The following is a 15,272-nucleotide window of genomic DNA, read 5'->3' as shown; positions in this document are numbered from 1 at the left end:
CGTGTGTGTGTATACACAGTATATTATATCCATGGATTTTATCCACAGGTTCAAGCATCCATGGTTTATAAATATTTAAAATATATATAAATTCCAAAAAGCAAATCTTGATTTTGTCATTTTATACAAGAGACACCATCTTACTGTGGCAATGTATTTAATGGGACTTGAACACCCATGGGAGGGTCCTTGAACCACATGTGATTTGCACATGTGAATTAGCATCACAGGTCCTGTGCCATAGACAGAATTTTCATAATGCTTCACATTACATCAGAGTCAACAGTGTGAGTCCAAAGAACAACACAAATAATTCTGTACACTGAAGGAAGAGCTAATGCAACGGTAGCAGTTAAGAGTATAAAACTCACTCATGGAAGGTATAAGTATAAGCCCCTACTGAGCCATGAAAGTGGATAACCTTTGGTCAGCTAATCTCTCTTGGCTTGACCTATATCACAAAGACGAAGTGGGAAGTAGGAGAAACAGGTATGTTCTTTTGAGCTCATTTGATGAAAAGTGAGACATAAATGCAACTAATGAGTAATACATAAATCAATATCTGGACTTATCAAGCAGCAGTTCTCTGCTAATTCAAATTTCAAAACAGATTGTCACAGAAGTGGATGGCTCCACAGATGGTGCTAAGTGGGATTTCTGGCTCCACAGATGGTGCTACTGGGAAAGAGTTGGCTTCCTGGATCATGATGTGTGGTTTTAATGGAGGGTGACTTTTGGCAAGGGATGGGTTGCACCTCACACCAGTTGGCAGGAATGTTTTTTGCTAAAGGTCTGAAAAATCTGATCAGGAGGGCTTTAAACTGAGTTATGTCAGGAAAGGAGACAGTATTCTTGAGGGCAGGAGTTCATCAAGTTCTGGAGATAATAGCCTAAATGTTATACAGTGAACAAGGCAAACAGCACAAGAACCCAACAGTGGGAGGGGGAAAAAAACTTTAAAAGCCAGATAGGGGGAATCACCATGGTCTTAAATGTCTCTATACTAATGCACAGAGCATGGGAAATGAACAGGATGAACCTGAACTCTTAACACAAGAAAGCAAATATGATATAACAGACATCACTGAAATCTGGTGGGATGAGTCTCCCGATTAGAATGCAGTAATAGAGGCATATAACCTATTTCAGAGAAACAGAGCAACAGGAAGGGAGATGGAGTAGTATTATTCATTAAGGATGTGTATACCAGGATCCCACTCTTCTGGGTAACTATTGGCCAGTCTCTAACATTCCATTCTGGGGCAAGGTTCTGGAGTAAGTGGTGGCCTCCCAGCTCCAGGAATTTCCAGATGAAAAGGATTATCTAGATCTATAGCAATCTGGCTCTACACCTGGCTATGGCATGGAGACAGCTTTGGGCACCTTGGTGGATGACCTACGCAGGGAACTGGACAAGGTGAATGTGTCCCGGTTGGTCCTGCTGGATCTCTCAGCAGTTTTTGATACCCTCAACCATGGTATCTTTCTGAGCTGCCCCTCTGAGATGAGACTTGGGGGCACAGTGGTTTCAGTCTTTCTTGAAAGGATGAGTTCAGAAGGTGGTGTTGGGGGACACCTGTTGGACCCCCTGGCCTTTGGCCTGTGGATTCCCTCAAGGTTCTGTTTTGTTCCCCCATATTATTTAACATCTACATGAAACCACTGGGAGAAGTCATCTGGAGTTTTGGGGTGTAGTGTCACCAATATGCAGATGACACCTAACTTTGTCTCTCCTGTCCATCTGACCCCAAGGAAGCTGTCTCTGTGCTGAACCAGTGTCTGCTGTCAATGGATGAGGGCAAACAAACTAAAACGTAATCCAGACAAGACAGAGGCATTCCTGGTCAGTTGTAAGGCAGATCAGGGAACAGACATTTTGCCTATGCTGGATGGGGTTACATGTCCCCTGAAATCTCAGGCTCAATAAATAGCTAGCTCATGTAGAGAGAAAATCAGAAAAGCTGAAGCATATAATGTGTTCAGGCTTGCAAGACAGATAAAAAACAATAAAATTGGGTTTGGTTTGGTTTTTTCGTTGTCTGTAGCAAAAGGAAAAACAAGGAAATGATAGGGCTGTAGCATGGAGAAAATGGTGAAATGCTAACAATCACATAAAACAATCACATATAAATGAAATATGTATAAATGTTTTTATATCTGCTTTTCCGACTAATGTTTTTAATGTATGTGTGTATGTTTTTCTTATGTCTTTATGCAAATAAAATTTCATTAAAAAAGAAAAAAGAAATGCTAACAGAGAAAAGACATAACTACTCAATTCTTTCTTTGCTTTGGTTTTCTATAAAAAGGAGAACAATGCTCAACCTGTAATCTCAGAACCACTGTCAATAATCTTTGAAAATTCCTGAAGAACAGGTGACGTCCCAGCAAACTGGAAGAGGGTAAATGTGGTCCCCATCTTCAAAAAAGAGGGGGGAAAGGACCCAAGTAATTACCACCCAGTCAGCCTGACATCAATACTAGGAAAGATTCTAGAGCAGATCATTAAAGCGACGGTATGTATGCACTTAGAAAGAAATGCCATCATCATCATCACTAAAAGTCAGCATGTTTTTTAGAAACAACCCATGCCACACAAATCTTCTCTTTTTTTGATAAGAGTCACAAACTTGGTTAATGAAGAGAATAGTGTATCTTGATTTCAGTAAAGCTTTTGGCAAGGTCCCCTATGATACCATTGCAAAACAGCTAGTAAAATATGGGCTAGACAATGTGACTGCTAGGTGGATCTGTAATTGACTGACGGACTGAGCCCAAAGGGTGCCACAGGGTTTTTGTCCTGGGTCCAGTGCTATTCAACATCTTTATCAATGTTTTGGATGGAACAAAGGATATGCTTATTAAATTTACAGATAACACTATATTAGGAGGGGTAGCTAATAGCCCAGAGGATAGGATCAGAATTCAAAATGATCTTAACAGATTAGAAAGCTGAGGCAACTAAAAATATGAATTTCAACAGGGAGAAATGCAGGATACTACACTTGGGCAATAAAAATGAAATGCATAGATATAGGATGGATATCACCTGACTGGAAGACAGTATATGTGAAAAGGATCTAGGAGTCTTAGTGGACCACAGGCTAAAAATCACTCAGCAATGTGATGCAGCAGCTAAGGACCTTATCACACGGAGCCTTACCGTGGGTAAAATGTTCCTGAACTGTTTCGGAAGCACAAAGGTGTGATCGTCCATTGCGCTTCTCAAACGTCATTGAGGCGTCCTGCTTTTCTTCCATGGTCAAAGTGTTCACGAAGAAGCCATTTTTTGAATAATGCAAGATCCCATCATTCAAAAATGGCTTCTCTGTGAAGGCTTCATCAATGGGAAGGAAGCAGGATGTCTCAATGATGTTTGAAAAGCATGACTGATAATCACACCTTCGCACTTCTGAAACACTTCAGGAACGTTTTGCAAGCATTTTACCCACATTAAGTGCCTCCATATGATAAGGTCCTAAGAACACTAATGCAATTTTAGGCTGTATCAATAAGAGCATAGTGTTTTGATCAAAGGAAGTAGTAGTACAACTCTATTCTGCTTCGGTCAGACCTTATCTGGAATACTGGGCCCAGTTTTGGGCACCACATTTTAAGAAGGATGCTGACAAGCAGGATTGTGTCCAGAGGAGGGCAACCAAAATGGTGAAAGGTCTCGAAACTATGCTCTATGAGGAGTGGCTTAGGGAGTTGGGTATGTTTAGCCTGGAGAAGGTTAAGAAATGACATGATAGTCATGTTTAAATATTTGAAGTGATGTCATACTGAGGATGAAGCAAGCTTGTTTTCTGCTGCTCCTGAGGCTAGGACACAGAGCAATAGATTCAAGCTACAGGAAAAGAGATTCAACTTCAACATTAAGAAGAACTTTCTGATGGTAAAAGCCATTCAACAGTAGGACATGCTGCTTTGGAGAGTGGTGGAGTCTCCTTTTTTGGAGGTTTTTATACAAACGCTGGATGGCTGTCAGGAGTGCTATGACTGTATATTCCTGCATGACAGGGCAGAGGCTTGAACTGAATGGACCTTTTGGTCTCTTCCAATTCTAGGCTTCTAGACTAATCTTATTCTGTGAATAATCAACATCTCCCTGTATAGTAAAGCTTTTTAGATCCAGACCCTGTTTTAATTCATTTGAGTTAGTTGGCAACATTTGCTTTTGACTGTCAAAGAATCAAATGGCAACTGTCAAAGAATCAAATGGTAAGAAGCTAAATGCTAGTCACATAGAAGAGAACCAGTCATAATTTCAGAATTGCAATATGTTCTTTTGTATTTCTGTATGCAGAACACAGAAGCTGGAATTAAAGTTTTAATGTGTGGCACAGCAGAAAAAGGCAGTCTTGTTCATGTTTGTGCAAAAGGAAGTCCTGGTGTGTTCAAGGGAGCTTAGTCTGTAGCACCTATGTTTGGGAATGGAACCTAAATCTCTCTTCTTGAAAGGCAATAGCCATGTTACCTTACTGTAAGACTTCCAGTTACTCACTGGAGAGCATGAAACAATACTACACATTAAATATCCCTTATCTGAAAAAATTGAAATCCAAAATGCTCCAAAATCCAGGACTTTTTAGGGGTGGCTGAGAGATACCTTCAACAGTTCAGTGTACACACTGTGTTTAATGCACATAATTATTTTTAAAATATTGTAAACAATTGCTGTCATGCTATGTGTATATATAAGGTATATATGAAACATACATGAATTTCATATTTAGACTGGCCCCATCTCCAAGGTATCTCAGTATGCATCTGGAAAAAATATCTGAAATCCAAAATACTGCTGATCCCAAGCATTTTAGATAAGGGATATTCAACTTGTATTTGACATAAATGAAAGGAAACGATAGGGAAGAAACTAAAAAAGAATAATGTGCACCAATACGGACACTCCTATGAACAAAGTTCAACATGGCATTTTTTTTCATTTTTAAAGTGTACTCAAAGTCATATATTGTCTAGGACATGAGTGAACCTGCCCTCCATTATGTTTGAATAGCTTATCATGAAATGAATTCCAAGTAAAACCATTTGGCAAGACAAACCATGTAATGCACATACTGTTTCTACTCATTTCCCAGCAAGTTCCCAGGTGTTTTCCCTCCCAGCCTTTTGCCTCAGTGAAAACTGAAGCACTCCATTTCTAATAATAGCCAAGTAAAACTGAGCTTCATTTTGAATGGATTATGAATGGATTTTCTAATATCATATAACACAAACAGCAAGATGCTTTTTAAAATCAACCTCATGTTAGAGATGCCTGGACATTGGAGACTATCCCAAACCAAAAATGCTAACCAAACTAAAGAGCTAATTAACAAACAGCGCGACTAAGGAACAACAATAAGGTAAGGTTTCTGTATTATTAGGAGCTGTGCCAAGAAAGCAGCTTAAGCTGACACAGCTTGTCTTAGCCAGGATGACAAGTCCTATCTTCAGAAATTCCTTTCTGCACAATTATTAAAAGGAACAGGCGCCCTGTCCCTCTTTGAGTTCAGTCACCCTATTATATGTTAGCAGATTCTTCCGAAATCCTTTTGAGGACATCATATTAAACCATTTCTGTTCAACTGCCAGAGGCAGAGATCACACACAGACAACTTCATGGATTAATGAATTGAATAAATTATCATTTTATATCATCAAAGATGCAGGATGTTCTTTTCTAGTTTTTATTTCAAACCCCTGGCCTGATTTCCTACAATCAGAAATGCTGTGCTGTTTAAAATGGGCTAATCATGAATGTACATGGGTTGGTTTATTCCTTATTTCTTTTCCATACTCTGTGCAGAAAGTATGGCACAATTCAAACCATGCATACAATCTGGCTAAGAACTAAACCCCCAGAAGCTCTCCAAATAATGCCAGGCCTTTGAAAATTTAATTTCAAAATGAGAAGTCTAATTCTCTGCAAAACAAATAATATGTAACTACACTCAAAGGTTTCTTATTAGTACAGGTTAGACAACTTGTGATTTTCCAGTTTTTAGGTGTGTGTGTGTGTGTGGTCTGCAGCATCCCTCATTTCTAGGTAGCATAGTCCAATGGCTAGGAACACTGGGAGCTGTTGTTCATCCAGAGGACCACAAATTCAAGCATGATTTAAGTCATATTGAAGATTTGCTGCAAAACAAAATCTGAATACAGTATATTATTTGAAATGATTTTGCAAAATAGTGGATAGTGGTGATGAAAACTCTAATATCTCTCTGTAGATTCATCCAGATAGAAGAGCTTATTTTAGGAAGCTATGGCCCTGTACAAACGGGCCATTAAGCACGTACTAAGTACGTGCTAGGGTTGCCCGGGAGTGTCCTTTTCAGATGCTCCCTAACCCTAGGACGTACTCAGTACATCAAAATGGTGGTGCCCAGTCTACATGGGCGCCGCCATTTTGACGTAATGGCCACATTGCATCCAAACGGCATGCGCAGCTGTTACATCTTGGCGCCGTTTTGAGCAGTGCCAAAAGGAGCTCCAAAATGGAGCTCATTTCACACCGCGTATCGCTGGCATGGCTTTTACACGGCCGCGCCAGCGATACTGAAGAGAAAGGGGCTGAGCGGCCCCTTTCTCTCTTTCCCCGCCGCTGTCGGGGTGTCCTTGGGGCATGAAGCCCCAAGGACACCCCTTTCCAGGCCGCGGGAAAGAAGCGTTTTGCCACTTCCCCGAGGCCTGGAAAAGCAGAAGATTGAGGCCTCCAGGGCTGCCGCTATGGCAGCTCAGGACCCGATCCGTTGGGGAAAAGGGCAGGTGTAGGCCGCCCCAAAGGGGCGGTCTGTATCCCACCTATAACTATGATTTCCTTTTAAGCCTGGAGTCTTAACCAGGGTTAAGAAAATAAATAATGAGTGCTATCCATACTTAATCAATTATCTTGGTCTGTGCCAGCTTCTGCTATAAAAACATTACGTCAAAACATAAAGGCAGGCCTATAAACAGGGGCCCATTTATATGAAGTGATTATAGCACTGTGATTCCACTTTCACTGTCATGGCAACACCTTATAGAATTATGGTAGTTTGGTGAGGTATTTGAGCTCTCTGGCTATGAGTTCCAAAAAGCTGCTTCCTAAACCCCAAATGTCAGGATTCCATAGGATTGAACCACACAATTAATGTGTAATCCCAGTACTACAATTTTGTAGTGTGAATGCGCTCCAGGACTTTAAATTTTGATTATTTACAGCTCACAGATAGAGTCTGTAAACGTTAAGCAGGTATTCCACATGTAGGGAATCCACTTTTTTTAAAAAAAGGTGATAGCCCCCCACCTACCCACCCACCATGAAGACCAGTGCTTACATTGAAATGGGCCTCAGGAACACAAGAAAAAAGCACTAGCAGAATTATAGAAAATAATATTGCCTACTGTAACAACAGTTTACCCTTCTGTGACATAAGCAGCAGCCCAGACTCTAGGTGGGGGGAGGGCACTGACTGACACCTTTGACAGGCCTGTGCGGGGGGGGGGGGGGCAGGGGTGGAGGAGGAAGAGGACGACGAGAACAGGGCTGCGGGGGGCTTGGAGGAAGGCAAGGCTTGGTGAGAGAAGAGGAGGACGAGAACAGGGCTGTGTGAGGCATGGAGGAGGAAGAGGAAGGCAAGCCATGGCGTGTTGATTGATTTTTTAAAATAAATTGCAAAATCAATCAATTATTCTCTTTATTTTTTAAAAAAACATGCAACCATAGGTCACACCATAAATAAAAAGGCAGCACGGGGGGGGGGGGGGGGTGAAATCTACCAAAACCTGAGGAGGGATGTAAACACCCCTCTGCCATTAGTTCCTCCCCTCCAGAATGATGCAATTCCGATCTCTCGTTCCCACTTGTGGAACACTCTTCGGAATCAATTCTTTTCAAAAGAACTACTTAGAAACGAGTGTCATGGAAAAATTGGGTTTTCTGTGTTTGCCTCGCTTCATCACAACAGGAATCGATCACATTGTGTCGGGAATCGGTTTCGAATGGGAACAAAGGTCATTTACATTGATCAGCAATTCGACTTTTTTTTGTAGGGGGAACGCAGCCAAAAAGAACAAAAACAGATTTACATAACAGATTTTATGAATAAAACCTGCCTTAGGCATCTGTGAAGGATAACACCACTGCCAGAAAGTTTTTGAAACCGCCAACACCATAGAACCTAAGACTGTTTTTAACTAAACTAAAGATTGGCCAACAACTAACCATATCAGATAATGTGAAGAAGGAAATGTAAGAAGAGTCTTGTTGGATGAGAGTGATGGACTGTGGCCATTAAGACACTTGTGAAAAACCTCAAAGAGGAGCAAGGCAATAGTCTTCCCCCATTGTTGTTCCCCAGGGACTAGCATTCAGGGGTGTGCTGCCTCTCATCTGGAAAGTGGCAAACAACCACCATGCCTTCTAACTTTAGCTTTATCACCTGTATCAGCGTACTCAAAATGTCAAAGTATACCTACTGGAATTTCTGACTGGGTCATCTCTAAGAATGTATATCTTGTGTTCGCTTTAGTTTCAGAAGCCATTTGCTATGAGGTGTGACAAACTGAGAAGAGGAGATGCTGCTTGAGCAAACCCAACGTTGAAAAAATGTAACTTCCTTCATGTGTGCAGAACTCGTTATGCTGTTCTTTGGATCTACACCACAACTGGAGAACTAATTGTAGCTCTTGTTCTTTTACACTACAACAAATTGGCGAAAGTCACAATGACTGCAAAATGCAGGTATAATTATGTTTATAAATGACCACTGCAAAAGTATCCGTGACACAATGAACACAAATTGGTGGGCAATTAAACCTTAATTATATCTAGCAAGTGTTATAGCCTAATTAAAAATTGTATCCCAAACAATAAAAATGACTTACCACCCACATTAGCTCTGCCACAATGGTCTAGTCTTCCCAAACATTCTTTGTGGACTCCCGCCCCACATTTTGAACATAAATAGCCTTGATAGAATGTCCCCCTGTAATATAAATTAGATAATGGGGTGGGGGATTAGGAGATCAACATTTTGTATACAACAAAGTAATTTTCATGCAAGAGGTATTTTTTTAAAAAAATTGCAGAAGGCATTTGTGTATGACTTGTAAAGCAATAATCTTAACAATGATCAGGAGACAACCTTGTTTTTTGACAGTACTCTTCAAGGCCTTCAACATTCTAAGGAAGATATAATATTAACCCAGGAAGACAACAGTTTAAGCGAATAACTGTATTTTATATATAATTGTAAATAATTTTTTTAAACAATGAATCAAGGAAAAATAAACTGAGATACATTTACTAATGGCCGTTTACCTCTTAGTCACATACATTTACTACACTAAAGTAGATGTGCCCCTCAAGAACTCAGCTATGCTTCTGAGTGGGGTGAAATGTCAGCATGTAGAACCACTACTGAAGGAATTGTCATGATTGGCTATTTGCTGCCAGACCAGGTTTAAGGTCACATTGTTAATATATGTATTGTCAGTAAATATAGTATTTGCAATAAATAGCATTGTTGGTAAATATAGTATTGTTAGTAAAACCCTACACAACCTAGAACTTGGATAACAGAAATATCTCCTTCTCCTTCATAGACCTGTTCAGGCCCATTCCTGGTGGTCCTCTCTGCTCAACTCTTTTCAGAATAGAACATTTAGTGTGACAAGGCCAGCCCCACTATTAAACATACTGAAGCAACAAAACCAACTTGCACTTTTTGCTTCCACCGAAGGACAAATTGGCATGGTGCTTGCTTTAATGAAATTGATACTATACAACAGAACACAAGAAGAACATGATCCTACTATTTATTCCCTCCCCCCTCCAGTCAAAGCCATCGTAAAGAGGGAGTGTGGGTTACAGAAGCACTGGGATTGGGCTTCCCGCATCCAGTGCTTCAACTTTTTAGCTTGATTTAGCAAACTGAACTCAAGGTACAGTTTTTGCCAGTTCTTAAATGAAGATCCAGCAATACTTTCAGGTAACCCAGGAGAACAATCATCTGAAGAACCATGTAGATAAATTAGAATTAAAATTCAATTCAAGAGCATATATTCAGGAGCCCACGATCGCTTACACACTGCAAGTAGCATCAAGTAATGGTTTGAATGTGTGAATGAATAATCACAGATAGATCTTCCAAGTCACCTGAAATATAATGTTTTCTGGGGGAATCAAGTTCACATCCAGCTGCAAATCATTGTGTACAATGAAAATAAATGATTCACATGCCAATATGAAACAGCAGTATCTGCTGGAATTATTCAGCAGTAAAATATATATTTCAATACCAGTCCATTTCTCCATTAATCAGCCCTTAATTTAAAGCAATCTTTAAAACCCTTTTTTCAATAACATGAGAGAGAGAGAGAGAGAGAGAATTATTTTAATCTTATTACCTTGAAAAATATTTTGTTTATATTTTGCAACAAGTTAATAAACAAGTCAATAAACATGTTTTGTTTATTTAAGAAATTTGGGGCTCAAAAATAAGGGCAAAACCAACAACGTACAAAGACTTATTGGTGCGTTACAGACCGCCGAGAAGCGGCGGTCTGCTGCCGCTGCCGGTTACTGCGTCCAGGAACCGCAGCAGCCAAACGGCGCGGTTCCCGGACACAGCAAAGAAGGAGTGCGAAAATCACGCTCCTTCTTGCTCCCCGGAAAAGACGCCATGAGGCTCTAGTCGCGCACTCGCAGCGTCATTTCCGTGGCGCGATGTGTGGACGTGGAGTGTCCGTTATGTCAAAATTGCGGCGGCCGTGTGGAACGGCCGCCGCCATTTGTTACGGACTCTGTCCGTAATAGGAGTAGGGGCGTCTAGAAGAGACACCCCTTTTTCAAACTGGGACGTCCTGAGGACATCCGAAATGGTGGTTTGTAACCCGCCTAAATCCTCAAACCACAGAAGGCATCAAATGTACTCAAAATAATTTTCAAAGAGATGGCCATATGAGTCAGTTTTATCATTAAAAGACAAAGGAATTGAATAACAATATTTTGCAAAATAGAAAGACAATTTTGCTTTGAAAATACTTCATAAATTAGTCTCCCATAAGTCGAACACCCACTGAAGAGAAAAAAGTTTTTTTCTAGTGTTCCTTTGTCTGAAAACAGCAGAAATCTTTTTTCAGAAAGATTATTTCACTGGAAGAGGCTATCACAATATCACATTCCAAGGAGAGCAAGCTTTATAGTTAATCAAACCCTAATTCGTGTTTAGGGCACAGCCAGCTCACTGAGGATATCAAGAGAGGTAATCCTAAAACTTGTGGTGTCCAGAGCTTGGAAAAGTTTTGGAGTAAAACTCTGAGAATCTCCCCCAGCCAACATGGTCAGGAAATTCTGGGAGGTAACATCCCCCCAAAATACTACTTAACAAGCAGTGGTGTCAGTAGGGTTGGTGTCATCCATTGTGGTAACTCATGGTGTCACACACACCCCTGATCTCCTCCCATTTCAAACCACACAAAATCCTTAGTAATGCTTTTTTGCACTAATGTTACTAGTAAACCATAATTCTCATATAACACTGAATGAAATGCTAATAGTTGTGACATAAACAACTTGCAAAATTAAAATTATACCTTCAAATTACAATATCATATGCACAATAAATGTATTTACATATACACGGTGAGGAATTGGTTAAAATGTTTTCAAAGAAAAATTAAAGAATGTTTTTTAAAAAATCAAAATTTTATTTTTTAATTTAAAATTATGAATTTTGAAATTTTAATTTTAAAAAATTCTGGGGCCTCTCCTTTTTCGCCCACTGAGTTTCACCTCACTTCCACCATCTCTTAAAGCATTTTAAAGGGAAGCACATAAATGCCACGGACTGTTTCTGCTAAAAGGTAGGTGTTTGAGGAGCAGTGGTGTCACCTCTCTTAGGGATTCACCGGGTGCGATCTGCACCCCCCTAGTGACACCACTGTTTACAAGCACTAATATGGTCTGTCATTTCCGACATTGGAAAGAGCATCTCTATGGTCAACGCAATGACAGAATTCACAAGAGAAAAATGCACTTCCTGTAATGGTTTTGCCCCTGTATTAAGGTCAGCGGTGTCACTATGTTGGCATCACCCAGTCCGGTAACTCATGGTATCACCTTTGCAATAGGTGGCAATAATTGGCAATAGTTGTGAGATAAATAACTAGCAAAATTAAAATTATGCCTTTAAATTACAATATCATATCCATAGCCTAAATGTATTTACGGCTACATAATTTCATGTGGTTAAAGTGAAAGTTTGATAAGATGTGATTTTTTTAAAGAAAATGTTAATAAAAAATAAAATATTTTTAAATGATTTTTTTTAGAAAAATTAAAAATTGGCACCTCTCCTTTCTCCTCCTACATTGCTTCACCCCACTCACACCATATCTTCTGCTGAGCTCCAGCATTTTAAAGAGATGCAGCTGAATGCCACAGACCCTTTCTGCCAAAATACAGAAGTTTGGGGAGCAGTGGTGTCACACACTCCTGACCCAGGCAACTATGTAACATGGTGATATTGCACAGGCTGCTAAGACAGAACATGTTACATTCTTTTTTGTTGTCGTTGTCGTTGATAAGCAGAAATTTGCTACTCATGATGATTGCAGTGTCACATGTACATAACTGTTATGATTATGCTAGATGTAGGCTAACAGTCTATTTTATGATTTTGGAAAACACACCTGACATACCCTTCATGTAGGATTTTGTACTGGTGAGTCTCAATCCACATTGTCTCAATTTACAACATTTCAAATTTACTTTTTGCCAGAAAGAAGGAAATAAGTCTCTAAAGTCTCACCCACAATGCAAGGGATGCTAGTAGGGAAGCTTAGACGAAGCATGGGAGGTATTGATTTGCTTATTTAGAAGAGGGAGGAGTGAAGTGAATGAAGGAACTGTAACTGTGGAATGAAGAAACTCGAAGTGCAGGGGTTTTTTTGTGGGATTCAAAGGGTTTTTCTCTGCTTGCTTAGGTGGAGGAGGGCCAATTATACCCCTGTTGTCTGGAAATTGACTGGAAAAGATATGTATCAATAATGTCACAACCATTTTTACTTACAAAGACTATTATTCTTAAAAACCTCCATAAGGTATTTTTATTGCTTTGTTGAATGGATTTCACCATGACGCATGAGTACTGTTAGTTTTTTCTACCACTGGAGAGTTAAAGGAAGTCTAGATTCTAATTTTAACTGTTGATGACGGTGGTGGTGGTGATTACCAATGATGCTGATGCTGCTCTTATTATTATCACTATTTGAATCTTCCTTATCTGGAATTCCAAAATCCAAAATTGTCCAAATGGCTGAGATAGTGACACCTTTGCTTTCTGATGGTCCAATGTACATTCATGCAGAAAATTATTTTAAAATACTGTATAAAATTACCTTCAAGCTATGTGTATAAGATGCACATGAAACAATGAATTCTGTGTTTAAGACTTGGGTCTCATCTCCAAAATATTTCATGTATGTATATGCAAATACGGGTATTTCAAAATCCAAAAAAATCCAACATTTAAAGCACCTCTGATCCCAAGCATTTCAGATAATGGAGACTCAACCTATATTTAATTATATTCCTAGGTATAACCTTTGCCCTTAAAATGAAAAGTGTTGGAATACTTTTGAACTGGGAAGGCACCTGTGCCTTAATAGCTGCAAGCTGCCTCTTTTTTGTTTTAAAAAATGAAGTAGTAATTGGCATTTTTCTTAGATTCTTCTTGTTCTAGTGGTAAATAAATTTTCGTCCTGATGTCAGTTTGAAAAAACAGCATTCATGGCTTTAAAATCAACACAAGCAGGCAGCAACACAGCAGGGACGTAGCCAGGATTTTAGGAAGGGGGGGGGGTCCAGACTAAGTGCCACCATTATAATGGGGCTTGGGCGCGGCGGCGCAGCAGCACGCACCATAAATTTTTCTAATGGAAGGGGGGGTCTGGACCCCAAGAAACCCCCCCCCCCCTTGGCTATGTCCTTGAAGACAGCTATTGATAGCCACTACTCTAGTAACAAAAGATTTGACTGAAGAGGTTTCCTGCAGATTATGCTTTCTCCTATGCTAGACAGTGGAATACCGATTCACCATTATTTTGCTTTCACAGAAAAGCACTGGATCATCACAATTTCTGAACTGCTTTCAGTAACTGAACATATTACAATATAAATACATTTTTAAAGTGCAATAAATCTTTCAGGAGCAATGAAAAAAGAAGCAAGGGCTTATGCGAGGAAAAAATAACTTTATGGTTCATTAACAATAAAGGCTTCTCAATATTTGGGGGGTAGTCATAGAGTATTGCATTCAGTAATAGCCATATGTTGGCTCAAACTGTTCAAGGAACTAAGTTCAATGGTTTTTCATTTCTATTGCCTTTAACGAACAGAAATCTCTTCATGGACAGTTAACCTTCCAATCACCCCTCATTCACAGAGGATCCTCTGTGTTCTCATCTTAGTACAATCCACAAGAGAGAAATTTCTTTTGGACCTCCTGGGGAGCAAACAGGCTGCAAATAAAGACTGTGGCTCACTACAATGAACAAACTGTCAAAATACTAACACTTCAGTAATGGCAGGTAAAACCTTTTGAAAATAGAAACTGAAAGAAGAAAAGAAAAAAAATGAAGACTTAGATCCAATAAAATTATACATACAGAAGAAATTCATATAGGAAACTGAAATATCATTCATTGCCATCCATTCTTAAAGAGACAAGATACTTTTGAAGCTCAAGAATCACTTGACTGTTCAGCAGTGCAAAATGCTTCAGAATAATTTACAGACCATTGTGATTATACAATCCATATAATTTATTTGGGTCTCAGCCTAAGTAGGAATAATTATGCCCATAACTGTATTTTTTTTTCAAAGTTCTGTAAAAGCTTTATTTTCTAAATAACACTTTTTTCCAAATTACATCAGAAATCACACCTTAATTAAAATGTGGGAGGAACCCCAGGAGCTATAAAAATTCACATTTTTCTGATTTCTCTCATAGCAAAATTGATGTGATTTATCCTGCTGCAGAATTATCCATTTTGCAACAAATAACCCATCCCATGTTTTCCAACCATGTGCAAAATAGAGATGATATTTGAGCAGAGAGAAGAGGAGAGGGCTTAGGTTTTCCAGTGCAACTCCTTGACCTGAACACTCTTCCCTTTGTCCGGATTCTAATCACACATTCTGATCCAGTGGGACAAAACCACAGAGGGAAACAGTAAGTAGCCTCCCATCTTCTTTTACTTGAAAACACCCACCACGC

The 15,272-nt window shown here is 39.5% G+C and overlaps 1 protein-coding gene across 2 annotated transcripts in view; it reads right to left on the bottom strand.

Moving 5' to 3' along the window:
* Positions 1-15,272, bottom strand: part of VAV3 (vav guanine nucleotide exchange factor 3) — a 208,634-nt gene that overhangs the window by 65,954 nt on the left and 127,408 nt on the right. For both annotated transcript variants that reach the window (XM_089516555.1, XM_089516556.1), the window contains exon 17: positions 8,875-8,975. In XM_089516555.1, coding sequence (XP_089372681.1) covers positions 8,875-8,975 — 101 coding nt within the window. The remainder of the gene's footprint in view (positions 1-8,874; positions 8,976-15,272) is intronic.

This window comes from Sceloporus occidentalis, unplaced genomic scaffold (genome assembly GCF_023333645.1).
Source record: "Sceloporus occidentalis isolate IW3139 unplaced genomic scaffold, rSceOcc1.0.p SCAF_3, whole genome shotgun sequence".
Lineage (NCBI taxonomy): Eukaryota > Metazoa > Chordata > Lepidosauria > Squamata > Phrynosomatidae > Sceloporus > Sceloporus occidentalis.
Note: the sequence above shows the minus strand (reverse complement) of the source record. Positions and strands in the feature narration are given on the sequence as shown.